The 21,861-nt window shown below is 42.5% G+C and overlaps 1 protein-coding gene across 11 annotated transcripts in view; it reads right to left on the reverse strand.

Annotated features, from left to right (window-relative positions):
- Nucleotides 1-21,861, reverse strand: part of TRIM67 (tripartite motif containing 67) — a 34,421-nt gene that overhangs the window by 6,192 nt on the left and 6,368 nt on the right. For 2 of the 11 annotated variants that reach the window (XM_050971925.1, XM_050971922.1), the window contains 6 exons: nucleotides 18,137-18,259; nucleotides 16,783-16,893; nucleotides 14,456-14,609; nucleotides 6,817-6,962; nucleotides 3,843-3,981; nucleotides 2,572-2,875 (listed from right to left, as the gene is read on the reverse strand). In XM_050971925.1, the coding sequence (XP_050827882.1) occupies nucleotides 2,572-2,875; nucleotides 3,843-3,981; nucleotides 6,817-6,962; nucleotides 14,456-14,609; nucleotides 16,783-16,893; nucleotides 18,137-18,259 (977 nt within the window). Of the gene's footprint in view, nucleotides 1-2,571; nucleotides 2,876-3,269; nucleotides 3,288-3,842; nucleotides 3,982-6,816; nucleotides 6,975-14,449; nucleotides 14,610-16,782; nucleotides 16,894-18,136; nucleotides 18,260-21,861 lie in introns of all 11 variants that reach the window. The other 9 variants (XM_050971926.1, XM_050971924.1, XM_050971927.1 and 6 more) reach the window with 9 other exon arrangements.

The raw sequence follows: 21,861 nt of genomic DNA on the forward strand, positions 1-21,861 counted from the left end.
ATCTCCTCCCTGTCCTCCATGTGCCTTAGCATAGCTTCTGGAAGGATCTGTGCCATGATTTTCCCAGGCTCAGATTTCTGAGAACAACAAGACTTAAAGGTGCCTCCAAAACCTATATCTCTGCCCTAAAGTATTTTCTCAACCAGTTTCCTCAGCCTGTTCTCAAAAGGATCCCTTTGTTTCTGTGTGCATTAGAGTCTCCTGTTCATGCCCCTTCCAGCCTTACAGAAGTCATGCTAGATCCAATTTTGCTTGCTCTGAGTGAAAAGAACAGAAAATGTGACAGATCACACAAATTAGACTTTCAAGCTCTGTCTCCAGTTATCCTTGAAACTAGTCATTTATTAATTACCCTAATTTATTCTCATGATGTTTAGGAAGCAAGAAACCATTACTAAGGTGTAACTTTCACCACAACAACATCCCAGAGGCTAAAAGTTGACAATGAATTCGCTTTGGATTGTGATGCTGTGCTGTCATGCACTCGTGTCCAGCGGGGAAAAACAAATAGGCAGCAATAACTGTTTCCACAAGAGTATTACAGCTAATGAGTTAAAAAACTGACCTAGTTGACTGTCACAGTTAAAAATATAATGCCTAGACCTAATTTCATTGAAGCGCATGTGATTTCATAAGACTACATGCCCTTTGCGAGTGTACTTCCCTTGAACAGATATTCCATGGGTCTATCCATGCCTTGCACATGCCTTTTGTGTTTTATCAGGTAAAAACTGGGAAACTATCATCAACAGAAAGCACTTTGTTCTCTTGATTAAGCAGGATGATTGGAAATCCTTAGTGTTTCCATTGCTTGGGTTTCCCAGAAAAAAGCTTTTGCTTAGCTTGTGTGTTGCTTGCCGGGAGGAGCGTGCCGAGGACCAAATCCATAAAATAGGTTTCTGGGACAGTGGTGCACAGAATGGTTGCCAGCTTTTTTCCAGAAAACATAAGCTGTTCCACAGAGCATTAAAATTAATACAGCTTAACATTACTTCCGCCCTGAATCGAATCAAGATGTTAAAGGGACAGAGAACTTTTTGGTATATTTATTATACTGATCTTATTTTACTCTATATTGTCTTAGAACATGATCTAAGGTTTTTGGACCCATGGAGAACAATCCAAGTGACTTCAAATAGATTTTGATCCAGCTACAAGGTCCTTCCACCTGTCTGTAATGAACTGCAAAATCAAACCATGTTTCAAACAAAAATTCCCACCATTTTCAGTGTATTTACTTAAAGCACAGGTATGCTGTAGAATATAAATGACTATTCAGTGGGAGACATTACAATCAACCTTAGGACACAGTGCATGTTGACACAATCTTATTGCTTTAAGGAGACACCTGCATTTCAGTGTTTCAAAAATCACTGTAAAACTTTGTTTTAATAGTTTGGTATAACAGAAAAAACACTTGAGACAGTGAGACAGTGAGAGTCTGGTGGGACAGTCAGTAGAAAACTAAACAGAAGTTGATTTCAGCTCTGCTTCAGCTCTTTTGATTTCAGCAGCCACAGACCTGCTACATATCCTTAATCAGTCATTTTACTCATCCATCAATTTCCCATTGTGATAGAACAGGTATATGAATACACCATTTTCCAAAATAAGCAAGGGACTTCGGATCCTTTTCAGAGGAGATCTTCTCAAGGGTCTCAGCACCCAGCTGACCTTCAGCTAAGGCTGAACCTCTCATGGGACACAGAAAGAGAGCAGTGCAGTTCTGCTCTGATACCTTCAAGCAAAGTTAACCTTGTGTCCTCTGCACAGTCTGGCATCACTTCAACAAAACAGAAGCCAGCACTAGGCAGAAATAACTATCCTGAGCACTGAAAGTCATGCAACCATGTCAGCACAACACAGGATCTGTACTGACAGTTGTTCTCTCTGTGTGATCCATCCCTGGAGGTACCTGCAGCTAGAACATGTCTCTCCACTGCTCAGTTGCATTGACAACACAGAGCCTCCGAGTGCTGGGAGAGGGAGGCTTGGTAACAGTGGCTTGGGGGCATTCTGAAATCCTCCTCTAAGCTGGTTGCACTAGTTGAGGTTCTTTTCAAAGCTCTTTGGTACAATGAAAGCTGTCACTTAGCCCTCACTGCCAAACAGTCCCTTGTATCCAGATCTGCCTCACTGTGACCCACAGCAAAACCCTTAATAGCTGTCAGAACTGCAGACAAACACCTGCAGCCTAATTATTGTACAATCTGCAGCCAAGATTCCTCCTAATGAAGAGGACCAGCCACCTTTCTCCCTCCAGCAATGAGAGAAGTCCTGCATCCATTGTGCCGTGCCCATGTCTGCTGATGTGGGTGGGACATGCAATAATGGGTTTAAGTCCCAGCAGGGGGCATTTAGGCAAAATCTCAGGGAAAACCCAATAACTGTGAGGATAACAAACACAACACAGACTGTTAAGGTGCAATCACTGTCACTAGTGATTTTTAAGAAGGAATAAAACGAGTACATTTAGCCGGGAGCTGGACTAGACGGCTTGCTGAGACAGCTGCCTGGGATGCAGGGCAGAAGAAATGCCTGTGAGGAGAGAAGCCCCGAGGCAGCACTCACCGGTTGGTGTGGGAGTTGCAGTGCATGAACCAGCTGCGGTTGTTGTCCACGTACATGGCCCACGCCTTGTCGTCCTTGCCCAGCATCATGTCCTTGACCACGTTAATCCTGGCAATGCCGAAGGCTGGGTCCGGGTGGTTGTCGTAGCGGTCCACGTGCAGCTCCCAGTAATGCACACCCTTGGAGAAGGCGGCGGTGCCCAGAACCACCCGGTCATCGTAGCTGTTGCAGGTGGCAGTCTGGTTGTCATTCGACAGCACGATGTCTCTGTGAGCTGAGGAGGGGTCAAAGGTGAACCACGCCACTGTGGAAGGGGAAAAGGAAAGGCAGGATTAGAGCAGGAGGGGCTGTGTCCAAGTGTTGTCTGCTTAACTCAAGTAAGAAGGATAAAATTCTGCCTTTGTAAAGACCTCACTGTACTCTGAAGTAATAAAGACCATCTTTCCTTGTTACTGTAGGCAGCTACACACAATTAATCTGAGCTGGTACCCTGCTGTTCTTCAGCTCAGAAGTGCTTTGCATCATTTGTGCTTGTTCCCCTGAAATCTAGCTGCTAAGGGTAGTGACATTCTGTCCACACACAGTAACAAGAGAGTCACTGAGGAGACAAAGGCTGCTCCATGACATGGAAACTGCTCATGTCAGTGAATTGGTTCAGAATCGCCTTTAATAGAAACGGAGATTAGCTGTGTCCGTGCTGGTTAGGATTGACTTCACTAGTTTATCAAAGTGAAGGGTTTTTTTAAAAAAAGGGGGGAAAAGGCCCCAAAAGCTCTTAAAGTATAAATATTTTATACTGGCCTATTTTGGCAACACAGCATAAAAGTGGAAGTGATAATAGCATGCACTTCTCAATTCATTACAATATCATTAATGAAGATCAACTTCCTGTATTGTCCTTATGGATGTCAAGTATAATTACAGAGGAACAAGCATGAGTTCCCATCTCTGTATTATCAAACCTTACAGGGAAATTGAAGCAGTAGTGAAGAAAAAGGCAAATCCCAAAGACATATGTAGAAAGGGAGACAGAGTGGAACAAAAAATATCCCGTGAGTTGCATAACTGTTTCTGTATGATAAAGAAAGTCTCTTAGTTAGATCCTAGACTTTTACAGCCAACTAAAATCACACAGCTTGAAGCCTGAAGCGTTACTGATAATGGAAAATGCCAATAGGTGTCAAATACATTAATGGGTGTAAAGGGATGCAAGTGTCCTGCCACTGAGACCTGCAGCTTTTCATTTGGGAAGTGGCAAAGGCCCAGCTCACCATCCGACGTCTGTAAAATGACCGTCTTGCTGTAAGGACCCACGCCCGAGGAGTTGAAAGCTTTGACTCTGGCATTGTAAGTGCTGTTGAAATGAAGGCCATCGATGGTGCAGAGGGTCTCCTTGCCAACATACACTTCCTAAACATTCCAAAAAAAAAGAGAGAGAATGAGGGACATAGTTTAAGGTACTTAAGACTCCTAAATATAAGCCAAAAGTGAAGAGCTTCTCTTTGCTTCCCAGGATGAATGAGTTATGCTGTTATAATGCAAACAGCCACAGCATGGGAGACATCAAGGATGGTCAGCACTGGACAAACTAAGGTGAGGATGAAGCTGGAAGGGTAAAGCAATAAAGGGCAGCACAGAAAGATTTTCATGCTCCTCTTATCCTAAATATCTACTCCAAACCACTATGTTGGAGAGTAGTCCCAGTATCTGACACACCGTGGCCGCTATTTTATGTAAGACAAAAAAGGGGTCATATAAGAATAAAAAAAAAAAACAAGAGCAGTTTTGTTCTGTTGGAAAAGTTCTCTCATGCCTAGGTTAAAATATGATTTTGAAACCTGAAAACACAGATCCAGAAGAAAATTAACTCCTAAAAATTAGGATTACACGCATCACATGATGCAACAGTATCTAGACAACAGAGACATCAAAAAGATCTTCAAATATTTATCATACACAGCAAGTAGTTCTGTAATGTGAAATATTTCAGAGGGAGGAACATCCAGGCAGACCAGTGAAGAGGATCAGATTATGCAAGCTATGATGAACTGAAAGAAGCCTAGAAAATCCTGTCTTGGCAGCAGGTTGAAAGAATTCCTTTCCACCTCTTATTTCTCTGATTCTGTGAAATCTATAGGTTTATGGAAGCAAAGGCACCAAAGTGCTTAAACCTGTCACTAAGCAAACCACTCAGATCCCAGTTCAGTTAAGACTTTAGTAATGCCTAGGAATAGTTCTGATGGTTAAGGCTCTTTCATATAAACCCAAAAGGATGTGATAAGTAAGAAAATAATTGATTAAGTTTACAGCAGGACGTGTGTTTGTCCTCTTTGCTACTAAGGTGGGTGCTACAAGCAACAAAATCTCTTGGGTCCTGAGTTAGCTGGTGATCATTCACGGAGACAAAGAAGAGTTTTAATAGAATAATTTACCTCCATGTCATAAGAGATGCTGACTGTGAAAAAATTGTGTATTTGTTGAACATCTCTGATATTTTCTAATCCACTTCATGTTTACCGCTGTTCACTGCTTCAGTTTATGCAGGTTGATGCTCTCTGCTTCTACAAAGATGTTCTTTAAACCCACCCATCAAATACTGACAAATTGCAGTCAACATCTTTGCTGTAAGATGTAGAATTCTCCATTTAAAAGGTCAGCAAACCCTTATTGAGATGGCATTGCTGAGAAGCCTGCCTTTTATATTTTAACAGGTAAAACCGAGGATGCTTCTACCACAGCAAGCAGACCTTTCCCCTTAGAAGTTTTCACCTTACATTTTTAAGGATTGAGATAGTTTTGAAACTTTTTCAATCCAAAACCTTAACATGGCTCTGCTAGCAACCCTAAAACCTTTGGCAGTACCAAAACTCACCCACACAAATGAGCGTGGATATGCACCAGCCTGAAATCTTGTAATTCACAAGACATGAATACCACTTTAAAAGTTTTATCCTGGATAAACTGGATAAAAGATACTGGAATTCAAACACCTTCTTCTAACTCTTCATTCATCACACACTGATAACCCTTTTACCTACTAACACTGACTATATTGGCAGCTCTCAGCAGTTATTCACAAAAGTATCTTTTAACACTTTCAGTAGTGGAAGCCAGGCTCTTCAAATCCCTGTGAAATGTTACTTGGACAAAGGAACCAAGGAGACCTTCCAAAAACCACAATGCCCTCTTCAAAAATCCCTGCCAATATTGCTGCCTCTTCTAATAAGGAGTGTCCAAATGAGGCACCTTTGCTGGCTATGGGTGTAGTGGTTTGGCAGTTCCTTAGGGGGATCCATGCCAGGACATTTTCAGCTTGAGAAATCTTTAGGCTTCCTGGGAGAAGCCAGTTTGCAGCTCCCAAAGAAATGCCATCACAAGTTTTTGGCAAAATTCCCTTTTGTGAAGAGAGCAGCTGTGCTCCACAATGATGTCCAGATGCTTTTGAGGCACCAGCCCCTAGGGAAAGCACTGGGCAAGCCTAGTCCTGAGCAACAGGAACATGAAGTCTGCCTGAGGTGGAAGGGACACAGCTTCTAGGAGGATGTGGCTGGAAGAAAGCTGACTGAATTGCTTCTCTAGTTTGCTTATCAAGATGTGTTGAAAAAGTATGGGAGCCCATAAGCACCTGCACCTGCAACCAGGAGAATCACCTTGTGGCATCAGCCAGAGGATCTGGAAGGACAGCATTTGGGAAGCCTTTCCATATTTATCAATTCCATCACAGCGTGACAGTGGAAAAAGCTCCCACCAGCCTGGTCTCATCTACTCCCAGGAGAAATGTTTAGAAACCCTGTATTTTCATGCAGGATCATATTTTTGTTCAGAAAATCAGGAAAGACTGAGCTGCATTTCTGGACCAAGAATGTCAGCTGCTGAAACAGGCTGCAATGGACAGATGAGAGTAGGGGCTTCAAAGAAATTTCTGGTTTGTGCAATGAACCACTTCCAGCTTCTCATACTCAGCAGGCTCATATGGGATTTTCTACTCTGGAATGCACTGGGCATACCTCAAGGCCCTCTTTCCAAGAGACCTGAGAATAACCTCAAACAAACTTCCTACCTAGGCCAGTGGTCCTTCTATTAAGCAGCATCTGCACTGCTTTCTCCACCAGCACAATGGAATTAGGGATGTTTGGACAACCCAATCTTCCCTACCCCTCTCCCACCCTCAGACAGAAACAAATCCGTATCTGGAGGAAACTCACATACAAAGAAACACAAATAAATGCTGAATGAAATTCTCACTCGGAATTGGCCACCATCTCCATCATCAAGTTCCAAGATATAACCCTCCACTGGGTTGTGGCTCAAAGGTGGCATCCTCCAGGCCAATGTCACACTGTTGTTCCTGGTGCAACACTTCTCCAGCTGCAGCAATGGGACGGGTGGCACTGAAACAGGAACTGGGGACAGGTTAGTGTAACTCTGCCCTACCCCATCAGTCTGTGCTGAGAGCACTATGGCAACTGCTCACCTCCCTCCCCTTGCAGGGGAGCCCACGTTTGCTAGGAAGAGAGTCCATTCTCTTCTTGAAACAAAAGGCAGTAAAATTACATAACAAAATGTTGTTACCCAGTTAGACAAATCATTTCACTGAAATATGTGGACAGAAACATATCTGGACTTGATTGTCATGTCTCATAAGAACTAGAGTCTAGGGAATCTGCTTCCTTCCCAGGAGTCACTGTCTGGAAGAATTCTTTTTCATACCAGAGCACCCACTGTCCCCAAAAAGGAAGGGCAGGGGGTGTCTCAGGCCACAGAGTGGCAGGGCAGAGGCAATGCTGCCAGGGAACACAGTGCATTAACAAAGAACTGGGTTGTTAGCAAGCAGAGCAGCCTGAACTCCACCTACAGCAGGAAAACAATTCTTCACTGCACTTGTGAGAGTTTTAAAAATCTAATTTACCACCCCTCCCTCTCCCCCTAGTTTTTCATCAAAAACACCTTGGATGTGCTACCTTTATGGCAACCATACTTAAAATAAACTGTTGAAGCAAATTGTTCTGTTTGCAAATTTTATCTAAATCCCATGGTTCAGGTAGCAAAATGAACTTCTGCATCACAGGAGACTCCTCATGGAAATTACAAATGCAAATTTTTCTACCAACATGCCTTTTCAGTGACTTGCTCAGAAGAAACACCAAGAGACTGTTTACCAGACCAGCATCTTAAACATAAAAAGAAACAGAGTAAAATATTCAGCTGTGTCTCTGTGGGAAAGAGACCTCTATCCAGCCTCTCCTAAACAAAACTAAACTCTCACTGTTCACTCTTTGCTGGTAATTATAAAACGAAAATTTAGTCTTCTGGATAGAACTGGCATCCATCTTATGCACAGGTTAAGTTAGGATGCAAGTGATGCACAAAGCCTGCCTGGTCTTCTGCCCAAGGCTAATTTTTAGCATTCAATATCTCAATATCATTTCTGCTGAGCTCAATCATGTCTTAGAAGAAACTGAGTGCTCTGAGAATTCATTGGCTTAATAATATTGGTTTGCTCTTCTTTTATCTTCTCTGCTTTGACCCTCTAGTTTATTTTCCTCCTTCTGTCTGCGTGAGAGCTAAGCCCTTGAGCTGTTCCTTTCGTCCTATTTTATGTTTCTGGATAAAAGAGGACTGTTCATGTTCTGTGTACCAAGCAGACTGTGGGAAAATGGATGCTACTGTGTGACAGGGCTAAGGCTTCACCCCCACTTTGGAAGTGACTCCAAAGTCAACATCACACTTGTGATAAACAGCACAGAAGCTACCACGGCTTTCCGCTGGCATTATCCATCACCACAGTGAACGCAGATGGTTGGTAGCCCAGAAGAATGAAACAAAAGAGCTTTATAAATTAGCTCTTGAAGGTTTTTCTGTGAAAAGGAAGCCTTGTTCCTATTCCTTGATATTTAAGGATGATTCAGAGGGTGTCATAAATAAAAACCTGCTTGTTTCCTCACATGGAAAGTTCAGTTTTCTCTAGGAGACACTGTGTCTGGAAAAGTCACAGAAATGTGACAAGAGTCAAAAACCTGAAAATGAGGAATTCAGAGGTAATGGGATTTCTTAAGTGAACTATTTTAAGTTTAGAGTTTTGTCTGTGTTTGTTAACCTGTGTATTCCTGGTGACTGATGAGCCTGGGAGAAGGCAGGGTTCTATCAGCCATCCACACTCCTGCCACTTTTGCTAGCTGGTTTGCCCTCTCAGGAGGCATTTTCTGGTCCTCCCCATTTCTGAGACTCCTCCTGCTTGGAGAAGCAAGCAGGAGGATGAAAACCTAATTCCTGAAGTTTCTAAGATGCAAAACAGACAACGTCCCTTCACCTCTGAATAAAGCACTAACCTTTTCAACCTCTGAAAAAACCCTCATTACTCCCAGGAACACTGATAGGAGGCTTTCAGGAACTGTTCATGCAATGCACAATGCTGAAAAAAGGAGCAGAATTTCTGGGGGAGGGTATGTGTTTTACAATTCCCCTTTCACTATGTAAACAGGAATGCTGTCCACATCCTCTACATCCAGTAGAGTGCTGTTGTTTCCACTTCCCAGGGGAAGGGTGAATTTTGGCCCAATGTGTGAGAGTCTCACATATTATGGGGAATTGCCTTGGCTTCTTTAATGTGTTGCTGGATATTCAAGGCTTTGTGGGTAATCCACATGAGCCTCCTGCTCTCTTTGATCCAGCTTGTGGCCTGAGCTGCCCAACTCTCCTGAAGGAGAGGAAAGAGGGTCCTGCCAAGCAGCTGTGCAGCTTTGCTGCCTGATGCTCTCTGTGCCTGAATTCCTGCTTCCTCCACTGGATGTGGATGGGCAGAGATTTGCCTTGATCTCAAATCCCCGTGGGAGGAGAAAAGATGAATACCTGTAAAAATCACAGGACAGTGCAAAGTGAGTTGAATAATCGGGATATTGGTGTATACTTCACAGCAACAAGCAATGGAATAGGACTAAGGAAAGAAAAAATATAGGCTAAGTGCCAGGAAAAATAAAGACTTAGATGTTAAATTGCATTTCTGTCCCACTTCTTGACCAATTTAAAGTTCTCAAGAGATTTTTTGGAAGGAAAATATTAAAAATATAAAGGGAGAAATGATACTGCATTGGCACAGTGGGACTTATTAATGAGTCTGAATGATGTCCTGCTATTTTAAAAGTGCTTCATGCAGGTCACTCTTTGATAAGAAATGTGACACTGACTGATGTCTCTTGTCAACAGAGCAGTTCTCAAAACACACTGCTCAATGCATCTCATGGCTGATCAGGGTAGTCCCCTCACAGGGTAGGGATGCTACAGTAGGGATGCTCTAAGATGTTGTCTTTTGTCCTCTTGACAAGCAAGTGGTGCAATGATGCCATCCACCTTCCCAGACTAGTTTTTAAAGGACTAAATGCACAGAAAGAATGGGAACCCCCAGAAACAGGAAAATTTTGACCTCCTCCAAAACTGCAGTACAGCTCTGGAATAGCTTGACTCACTGCTGTAGCAAGTCCCTTACAAACAGTTTTAGGAGAGAAGGAGAGACCACAAGGAGCTGAGTCCATGACAGAGCAGAAAGAACCAGAGGTAAAACTTGAGATGAAACAGTTGTCCTTTAATTATCAAGGCAGCACAGTTCATACCTGGAGAAGCAGAGGAGATTTGTGGCAGACATGTCTGGGGAATCCTCATGATTTGCAGAAGAGGGAAGGAGTCAGGATAAGGAGAAAGGGTATATGAATGAATGTTCAGAGGGGGTACAGAAAAGTAGAGTAGCTACATATTTTCCTATTTTGTATCTAGTCTTGTTTTTCAACCAATGAAGACTGCATGCCAGTTACAGCTGTGTGAACAAAACAGACCCAGAACGAGCATCTGCCTGTGCCAATAGCTCTAGCTGAGAATATGTGAAGTACACATTAAGCCAGGCATCAGAGGACAGGAATTTTGTGACAAGGCACTCTGTAAAAGCAACAGAGAGAAGAAAACATGGACAGAGAAAATTATCTGGGAAAGCTCAAAATGCCAGCAACTCCTAGAGCTGTGTGAGTGTCTCTGAGGTCAGCTGGCCCAGGGAGTGTGGGACTCAGTGAGACCCTTTGATCAACATGACTGCCTAAGCATTACTTCTTACTCCTACACATCTCTTGTTCTCAGATTGCTTCCTCTTTCTGTAGAAGAGAAAAAGTACCCTATGATCTTTATTTCTTAGAGGAGCTTTAGATCTGTGCTTATAGAGAATGCATCAGCAATGTAAATGAACATGTCATCAAAGCAAATGCAATGTGATTTGTTCTCATTTTCATTCTTTGTCTAACACAGTGAATCAATGTTTACTTACAAGCATGCTTTCACTCTAAATGACCCATGCAAGCTCAATGAGGTTGAATGAGGTCAGAGTTTGAAAAAAAAAATAGAAATTCAGTCACGTACTAGGCACTGATAACAATAATGCAGATATTACATTGCAAAGCTTTTGGAAAAAAACCACTTACAGCTGGAAAAGCCATGCTTCCCCTGTTCTCCTAGACCTCTCCAAAACTTCCTTTACAGATCATTGACATCTTTAAAGCATCTGCTTTTGTCAGGTCAACCAGTAAAATGACTTAATAACACTCACCTCAACACCAACATTTGGCATAGACTGATGAGTTGTTGATGTGCTGGCATAGGTAAGATTGAAGAAAGAGGAGCAGATGAAAGAGGAAGGATCCACTTTTTCTTTGTGAAAGTGGATGCTCAGAAATATAGAAGTCACAGATTCACAGAACAGGTCAGCTTGGAAGGAAGCACACTGGCCTATCTGGTACAAACTCCTTGCTCAAGCAGGGACATCCTAGAGCACCTGGCACAGGACTGTGTCCCTACAGTTCTTGAGTATCTCCAGTGAGGGAGAAGATGCCACAACCTTCTGGGGAATCTGTTCCAGTGCTTGTGGTGATAAATAGTAAAATATCGCCATGCAACTGCAGCTTCTCCTTACAGTCAGCAAAGGGATGTTCCCAATCAGCAAAGGGATGTTTGGGTGCTTGCTCCTGAAATGCTGAGTTGGTTACTCTATGATAGCTGTATTTCTAGATGCAAGACCATTCTGCATGAGAAAATGCAAACAGTGCATCTGAAGAAGGCCAAATCATGCCTAGAAAATTTGGTGGCCTTCTATGACAGCATAACAGCCGTGGTAGATGAGGGAAGATGATCTGGTGTCACCTACCTGGACTTGTGCAAAGCATTACCCATAAAACATCCCTGTCTCTAAGATGGAGAGACAAGAATTTCAATGGATGGAGCTCTCAGCTGATAAGGAATTGGCTGGATGGCTGCACTGAAAGAGTTCTGGTCAATGGCTCCATGTACCATGTCCATCTCCAGGGCCCCCAACATAGGAAGGACATGGAACTGTTGGAGTAGGTCTGGAAGATGATCAGAGGGCTGGAGCACATCTCCAATGCAGACAGGCTGAGAGAGCTGGGGCTGCTCAGCCTGAGGAACACTCCAGGGAGACTTTCCAGTAGCTAAAGGGGGCCGACTGGAGAGCTGGAGAGGGAGTTTTTACAAGAGCATGTAGTAATGGGACAAGGGAGGATGGCTTCAAACTGAAAGAGGGAGGGTTTAGATTAGATATTAGGAGGAAAGTCTTTACTGCGAGGGTTGTGAGGCACTGGAAGAGGGTGCTCAGGGAAGCTGTGGATGCCCCTTTCCTGGAAGTGCTCAGGGCCAGGCAGGATGGGTCTCTGAGCAACCTGATCTAGTGAAAAGTGATCCTTGCCATGACAGGGGGTTGGGACTAGATGATTCTTAAGGTTCCCTTCCAATCCAGATCATTTTGTGATTCTAAAATAATGCAGAATTGGCTGATGTCATAAAAGCAAAATTTCAGGAAAAAAAGGCCAAAAAGTGTCAGACTGAGAAGTTCAAATGGAAATAGACTTGCCATTGTAAATGAAGAAAGATAAATACACATCTATGTACTAAACAATCCCCAATTCCTATGAATGCTAGCTTGGCACTGGTCAGTGGCTTGTTCTGCTTGAGCACACAGAGGTGTGGAGTAATGCCATCCCTTATGCACCTTAAGGAATGCTGGCCAGGGTAACACCCTTTCCACTATTCTTTGCATGCTGTGTGCATGGTCACACTGGTTGTGATGACCAACCTGATGGGACACACAACAGATAATTCCTGGTCAAGACCATGACAGCTCAAGAAAAAGCCCCTCCTCAAGGCTAACCCTCCCTCTGGGGAGCAAAGCCCAAGGGTGTTTGGAAGCTCTGCACAGTTTTGGGCTGCAAAAGTCCTGTCTTCTTCTCTGCCCCCCAGACTGTGTCTAACTCAGTAGCAGAGCTTCTCTGCCATCTTATGATAAATGAGAGTGCAGCAGATAACACTTTAATTCAAAAAACACAACTGAATCTGGCTCAAAGTTTTGTAAGTCTTCAAGCTTGAAGCCAGGTGAATGTCCACAAGCCAAATACCAAAGCTGCTCTCACCTCAGGTAACCTGTGGTTAATCAGCAATCTAGGTGAATAGTTTAACTAAATCTTTCCTATGTTTGTAAAAAAAAGTGGTGGGAGATTAGTATTAAATATATTTCACAATAAATACGGCTAACATTAAATATAAACTAATTTTAAAAAGATAAGTGCAGACAGCATTCAGAGGAGTTCTATCAGTGATATTCCTGCTCTCTTGACTCCACTTGCCTGTCTGACAACATTTCAAAGGAGCAGTTCATAGATGCTTATTGAATAACTTTAACACAGCCTGTTTATGCCAAGATGCAAAGCATTCTTGGTGAGCAGACTCTGGCCTTTAACTGTTTGTAGGTTGTTTCTCACATATCTGCCAAATTATTCACCCTAATTACTTCATCTTGGGTGTCTTAGATGCAGAATTGGGCCCAGAGAGAACACATAAGCGGAACAAAGTTCTTTATGCTTGCTCAAAACAACAAAAAAGTACATCTAACATCACTACATGATGTCCTTAACTCATTCACTGACTTCTGGCAGCCTCTATCCTGTCACCCACATGTATAATTAAGGCTTGAATCACCACTGAGAGAAGCTAATGACATCATTCCCAGGGACCACAATGGCTTTCAAACCCAACTGTTCTATGGATCTGTCTAATTCTGATGCAGTTCTCAGCCTGCTTCATACAAACTAAGCCCATTACAAGCTCATTAGGTTAATTTTTTTTTTTTAATGTCATGTCCTGTTTGTCAGCTTCTTCTTTTAGATACATTTTTTAACCTCAGTTCCATCTAGCTTGTTCATCAGAGTTATCCAGATACCTGGAACCATGGAATGGTACAGCCATGGAGCTACTTTCCCCTTGTGTGGTGCAGCCATGGAGGTACTTTCCCCTTGTGAATCTCTTCCTTGTGATTTTTTTTATTAAGATGGGCAATTTTTGGAGCACAGTCCAGATACAAGTCAAAGGTCAAAGCCTGGGGGGAGGTTTTCCCTATTCAACTCTCTGTGTATGTGTGTGTGTGTTTAAAATTTATTTTCTACATCAGCTGTTTCTGACAAGATAGGGGTAACTGGTATCTTGAATTAACCATGTCAAACTTAGGAATGCTGCAAAATGGCATGAAGTTTCATGCAGCTCATGTCTTATAAATCTTCAAAGCCCTACTCTGAAGAAGTTATCTTTACAATCTTTAAGTGCATCTGTTATTTTTATCTGAGCTGAACAAGCTCAGATAGAAATACCAGATGCACTTAAAGATTATACATGTGAGGGCAGCACACCTTTCCAGGAAACACCCAGTAACCTGAATTTGCCTGAACACCTTTTAAAACTATCCAGCAAATTCAAGTCATTCCTCCTTTGGTGTCCCCACACCTTCCAGCACTGTTCCAACACATGCATGAAAAACAGGAAAAGGAAAACCATAAGAGCTCACCCCTACATTTCATCTGAATGAAATCCAGCTGGTGAATTGACTGCAGTAAAGGTTCACTATCCAGAGTCAAGTCAAACTCAGCAGATACTTTTGGCTCCAAGGCTCCTTTGACCCACTGTTCCTGAGATACCTGAACACGCTTGATTAAAGCATCTGAAATCTGAAAGAGAGTATCAGGTTTATAATGAAATGGCAGATGCACACATTAAAAATGACAGAATGCCTGTCAGATACAGCACAAAGGAAACAGGATTAAGACAGCAAAACAGATGAGATGGGATCTGGTCGTGTTGGGGTGAGGTCCATTTATGTTGCATGCTTTCATCTTGTCTTTTCAAAATAAATCTCACATTAGGCTAGGAAAGTAAAAACTGCATGTATAAAGCCTGTTAAGATTATGTTGTGTGTCATGCCTTTGAATGCCATGTATAATCCTGTACTCTGTTCTCTGATCTGCATGGTCTACTTTTGCTCTCCTGTTTAAAAAGAAGTTGCACAAAGAGAGGCTTAAATGTTTGAGTCTCTCCATTCAGCAGAGATGATTCAGTGGATGAAAGCTAAAGGATTAAAAAAGCAAATGGTAAGGAAGGTGCATATTACTCACAGTGAGGGTGATAAATTGTCAGATACATTTTCACATATATGATGGATTTCCTACCATTACATCAAAACTGAACTTAATTTTTAAAGCTTTGCTCTGGCTCAGCCCACAGACAATCAGACCAAAAGTCAAACTAAAATGATCACAACAGACACTCCAGGAAGTTAAATCCTGGCTCTGTGGAAATCAATGAGCTCAACTGTCCTTGAGTTCAGTGAAGCTGCCATTTGGATATCTGGAGTCCCTGACAGTGAACTTCCTGTAAGTCACAGGGAGTAGAATTTTTTTCTGGGTATAACAGAGAGAGTTTTCCTTTGTTGCAGGAATTTGGATACTTTTCCTCATTACTTTTACTGAGAACACTCCTGTCTGAGCCCTTGCATCAACAGCCCCTTATCAGTCTGTGCAGTAGGTGGAGTAGCATCCCACAGCCTCCTGCAACCTCAGAGTCACTTCCTGGGATGCTGGATCCCTTGGCCACATCTCAGTATTCTGGCTGCTGGAGTAGCTGCTCAGAGCATTGCAGTGCCTGAGTGTTTGCTGGCTGTCTTGAAAGCATCATTAGATCAACCAGGAAAAAGTATAAACAAAAATGGTTTGTGGGTTTTTTTTGGTTTTTTTTTATAAAGGGGGCTGCAAAAACTGAAGCCCCAGAAGTCACAGGCAAAGTAAGCTGAAAAAAAAGTAAAGCATATATCTAGATAGCATGTAGGTAAGACCCAAAGGTTTTGTTTGTCCTGTAGTATCCAGCCAACAGCCTGTTAAAATCTGTGTAACCTTGAGATTAATCTACATCACACATTCCCCTCTCTTGCTTGAGACCAGACATGACAGTAACAATCAGTCTGGAGTGCTAATAGGTTTAGGTTGGCTAATTCTCATCCTGTTTTTTAGGGATGCTCTGACAAACCCCTGACACTCATGCATTCATGTGTGCAGGTCATTTTGTTTGATGTACCTTTCTTTTTAGGAAGTAAATAAGGCAACAAAATCACTGGGGCAAAATAAAGTTATTAATAAACATATGAGAATAAATTAAGCAAAATAATTTATGGGGAAAAACCACTGTTATGTTTTGTCTCATCAATAGACATTTTCATTGTTTGCACCTAAGAAACAACATCCTGCAAATTAAAGCAATTATTGGCTAGGCCATATTTTGCAAAGAAAAGGTACCTGGAGCTACCACAGGTGTTGATGCAACAATCTCAGCAAAGCAAAGCTACATGCAGCCCCTTCAGACTAGATTTCCTTACAGGGGAGGTGCTGAAAGGACTCTTTTACACAGGAAAGCAGAGGGGAGAAGCACAAGGGGAAGAAGTACTACTTCATTGAGTGACTGACCTCTCCAAATTAATCAGAGAGCTCTGTGAGGCCCTGTGCTGGGTTTCTCAGATGAGAATAAAACAATACTCTGCAAAAAACTATCATTAACTGCACAGCATCTTTTTCTCAGCCCAGAAGGAAGGGCTGGCAAGAGGAGAGACATGAGGAGTTAGGGGAGTGGTGTGACCACTAACTCCCCACCTCAGTCAGGGTGCAGCTGTTAAAGCCATCTCTTTGCTGGGACACTCATGCAGTCACCAGGCCCTCTGAGTTTTCAAACAGTACTTACAGGAGTTAAGGTGAACCTGCCTTGGAGGTGGAAGGGCTCATTAACAAAGGCACACATTTTTAGACTTAGCTTTAATGTATGGGGTTTTTTTTCCCAGAACAATAGAAAGAAAAATACCTGTAAAAACCCAGAGGGATCATTTTCTTTGATAACTTCCAGGCAGTATTCCATTAGCCCTGTTGACTGGCGTAGCTTCAGTGTACAGTGATTTATCTGGTCCCAAACAACCTGGAAAACAAACATCAGTACAGTTCTATGACTGCCTCAGCTTGCAGTGAATTGTATAAAATTATTTCAGAAGAGACAAGGACTGGGAGAGTGTGTTAAATCTGTGCCTAATTTAGCTGCCATATGGCCACTGCTGTATCTCCATCAGCTTCACTCACTTGCTCTGTATTGTAAACAGCGATAATTAGCTTGGCAAAATGTTGTGCACAGGGAATCTCAATTTTCAGAGCAGATTAATTTCTCAAAGGTTAGGCTTGCTTGGGGCAGAGAGGGCACAGAACATGTCTCTGCATTTGCAGTGTTCACATTTCCAGTCACACTTTCACTAACATCTGAGCTTTTAAAAAGTCCCTCACTTTAGAGGCAAACTGCTGGAGTTGTTTCTCGCAGATAAAACCCTAAACATTCTCTTCACAATTTATCATTGAACCTGCTCTGCTTAAGAACACATTGCTGGAACTAAGAAATAAAATAGCTGCATTCCATTTTTCCAGATTTTGGCCTTGATCCTGCTGCCACGTGGTTGTGGACTAGGTCTAGTAGCACTGTGTTCTGTAGGACAACTTGTGACAGCTATAAACTGCAAGGCTTGCTGTGCTGTCAGCAGTATGTCCTAAGTGCTGGTTCTTGTTAAGCAAGCTGAATGCTGATCTCAGGTGGATTTTGTTAACTGATATGTTAGATAATCCATTTCACTTTTTCCTTCTGTCTTAGATACTTTTGATGTGAATGGCACCATAGTACCTCAAAATCACATAAAGATCAGCATTTTTAGAAATGTGTCCATTTAAATATTTCTTGACTGCCACTTCAAACAACCGGTTTAGATTTCTTCTTGCCATCTCCTTTTACTGCATTTCTTTAATATATTTCAGTAGCTCATGTATTTCTGGAGGTGGCTTACCTGAATTTAAAGATTCTAAGAGATATCAAAATCACAACTCTTTACTTGGGCAGAAGGTGCCAAAATCCAAACCACACACAGGTTTCACTGCTAAGCACCTCTCAAAAGATAGCCCCAAACCATAAGATAAATAAAGATTGATTGCCCAATTCAACAAACTGCTGAAGTATATCCATCATTTAACATGCGTAGGCACAGTTCCATTAAACCGCTGAACTGGAACCTGCTCAAGGAACTTTATAATTTGGTTACTAGGAGATTTCATTGTCCAGGGGAACTTGATAAACCACGCCAGGTATCTCTCAGCAGCTGTGCTGACCTGGTGAGAGGAGTGCTCACCTTCAGCTTGTGCTCCCGTTCCTTGGTGACCTTTGTGAGCAGTTTTGCCTTTTGCCGCGTTAACGCGTCAACCAAGGCGTCGCACTGAGCCACAAGACAGGCTTCGTAATCCAACCCGTTCTCCTACAACAAGGACAGAGTCAGACCCACCAGAGAGAGCACAGTTTGCAGCTTAAGCTATTGCTCATACCTGCTTTTCTGTTCAGAAAACATTTCCTTTCAAGATGCTCAGCATCTTTGTTGCCTTTCTGATTTCATTACAGCTGTACCTGTAATAGCTGCATGCTGTAAAATGAGACAATAACATGCAGTGCCACAAATGGTCTCATTCAAACCCATGATTTACTGGCGCTTTCCTGACGACAGATGTAGTACAACATAATGTAAATGCTAAATGTAACATACACAGTGCATACATACATAAGAGGATTCTGCTCCAATCTGTTTTAATTATCCCACTGTAGCAACTTTGAAATCACTGGCTCTGTACCACAGCAATTAGAACAGAATTATGGACCAGAATCTGGTCTACTGGCTTATTACAAGCAAATTAATGAGGTACAAAGCCCTAAGGTTTGTGTGTTGCTTCGAGTACTTTTTATTAAATAGCTAGCACTTGGCAGTGGACCTATGTACTTGATTAGCTTTTAAAAAAACAGGCAACTTTCTATTCACATTATGGTAAAATTCTTTGCTAGGCAGAAACCAGCATGAGGTATACAACACTGAGCCTTTAGTAGGCTCTGGGAACAATTTAGCATTACATAAATTCTTGGAACTGCTTCTGTAGTACCCATTCAAAGGAAGACTCTTCCCTCACCTCCTCTGCTCATGAGACTAGAAGGAGAAAACTTTCAAGCTCCTCTTCCAAGGATATGTTTAGGTGTGCTATCAGCTTTCCTTCCAAATACCCCAATTAAAAAAGAAAAAAACATCATTAAATGTTAGAAGACTTTAAGCATGTACTGAAGGAGGAGCGTCTCTTTGCTAAGACATTGTACTCCCCTAACTCATTATTATCTCTTATCTCTCTAGCTTTTCTCTTATTTTCTACTCATTTGCTTCATCTTCTTTTGAATTCAAAATTTTCAGCACTGTATTCGCTTCCCTCACTGTGACCCGTGCATCCCATTCTCCAGCTGATGGATGCAGGGTCAGCACTCCCTGAGAAGCCCCCGGTGCAGTCCTAGACCTGCCGGGGAGAGGTGGGCGGGGGTTTATCCGGGGCTGGGGAGACACCAGACGGCTCAGTGCCAGCTCACAGGCTCGTTTTAGACTCTTCCTGTCTGCACCTCGCCCTCCTGGGCTGGTGTCACACCCAGCTCCCCCTTAAGCCCGTTTCCATCCCGCTACTCCTGAAGGGCTGGTTTGAGCACAGAGCCCGGATCAGTCGCAGGCTGCAGTGCATCGTTTCTCTCCTCATTTTCTGCTCACACATCAAACAGCGTGTTTGGCGATATGCCTCCTTCGAGTGAGAAAGTATGAAATTGTTACAGCAGATGGGAAAATGGGAAAATCAGATCATGGCAGAAACAAGGAGAAGCAAGGAAGCAACAGGAGCAATGAGGAACAGGCAGTATCTGAAAAGACCAAGAGATATAAAGTGACCTCAGAGAAGAGAAAGGCAGGAAAAAAGAGGGGAAAACAACAGATCTGCAAAGCAGGGCAAGGAAAAATAGGTTATGAATTTGCAAACTGCCCCAGGTAAGATGAAAGCACAATTCCTGGTAGCTCTGGCAAACTCAGAAAAGAGATAAAGAATGTGGGTGGCTGCCTGGTCTGCAGCACATTGAGACAGGATAATAAAATCTACATATTGCTTGGTCCTTTGTGTAAAAGTATTACTAAAATACATTTTTGCTGAGGGGTAAATATCCATATGGGAGTGTGGCAGCTGTCATAAGATTTCTACTGTAAATAACCTGCTCTGAGAATTGTGTGTCTGGCTACAAACCTATGCACAAAGGCTACATCTGTTCCCCCACAAAGTAACAGTACAAGAACTGGTTTCTGTCCAAATGTCAAAAGGCACAGACTGGCTCATGACACTTCTAAACCCTTTCCCCTCGAAGAGTGAGGCTGTACCAAACCTGACCACCAGGAACATTCCCTGGTATGTGCTCTCATCAGAGGCAGCTCGAACATTGCATGAGAGCAGTGCCATTTGTCATGGGAGAAAAACATTCCAGGGAGCTCCTTAAGGGTTAAAGTGTGTGGGTGATCGTCTTGGAGCCATGCCCCAGTCTTGTTTTACTTAGAAATACAATATGCAGCTGATTAGTCCTGCTGTTTTGGTTTGCTGAAATTTGATGTTTCACTCAGGCTCAGGATGAAGATTGCCTCAACATGTGAGGGTCAGATTCAGATTTGTGCCCAGACTTGGCTAAATGTTAGAGGGTACTACTGGACATAATTTCCTCTTCTGAGCTCTCATCTAGCATTTTAAGCAACAAGCAGCATCAAATAAATGGCTTGGTCTTTTGATCCAACTGTAGCAGCTCCCTTATGCAGAGCAATTTGGCAGTGATTTTATTGAAACACATTAAAGGATTTTACAGCATAGTCATAAATAGTCATAATAGGCCACTTCTAGGTTTCAGGAGGGAAAAATACATTTGTAATGGAGCTAGATGACTCAAGAAAGATTGGTGACAGACTACTGTTTTGGATGGGCTATCCCATTCTAAAATAGCTGTTCATACCTACAGGAAGAAATGCTCTCTAGAGGTGCCCGTCCTGTCTCCTTGGACAGTGAAAGAAGTCTGAATGAATAGACTACATAACTATGTGAGCTACATAACTGTTAAATGGGTAAGTCAGCTGAGAGAAACCTCACCCTATAGCCAAAATACAGCACAGTACAAGTGCCAGTCAGTGGCTTTGCACCGGTTTCTTTCAGTTAAATGTCCTTTAATTTTACCTGTTTCTTATTCTGGTGTGCTCCCTTCCCCACGTGGCTGTGGGAGACTGTGAGGGTGCCTTGTTAGGCTGCCCTGATGCAACCCAAGAGTTTGGGCATCTCTTGTGGTGCCAATTCATCCTCTGGGGTTTTAAGGGGAATGTTTTAATGCATAAATAATAAACTTTTTGAATTTCTGCTGGCTTTTCGCTTCCACAAGCGCAGGACACAAGTGTCCCCTCCTGGACACTGCACAGCCCAAACTGGAGTGGCACTTTTCCAGGTACACTCCGCAGGGCGAGAAGGACCTTGAGGATCATCTGACCTCCAGCACTGATGAGTCTAAATTTGATTGAAATTAAGGATCTTTTCATTTTGGGTTTGTGCCCTCAATTACTGCACTCACTATGAGCTCTTTTTCTGACTATTAAATCTGGACAATTACAGGCATGAAAATAACTTACGCTCTAATAAACGACACATTGATTTAGCAGCAGTTCCTTTTTTTTTTTTTTTTTTTTTTTGTAGAATATTTCTGTATTTTTGAAAGTGTGTAGGACATTCTTACAAGTACTCTAATAGGCAGGCTGATTGGATTTTTTGCAGAAATTAATGCATTTTTAGGAGATGTAAGATGAAAAGCTAGCAGTAAATTTTGAATGTGTTAAAATGAGAATTTATCCTAAATGATGAATTCAAGCAATTGCAGTCAGGGAGGAGCCTAGAAGCATGACTAATGGATTCAATCAAACACTAATCAACACAGCTCAGATGTCCAGTATTGAGTATCAGCTTTTTGCAACAAACAGCAAACAATCTAGAAGCT

This window comes from Serinus canaria, chromosome 3, assembly GCF_022539315.1.
Source record: "Serinus canaria isolate serCan28SL12 chromosome 3, serCan2020, whole genome shotgun sequence".
Classification (NCBI taxonomy): Eukaryota; Metazoa; Chordata; class Aves; order Passeriformes; family Fringillidae; genus Serinus; species Serinus canaria.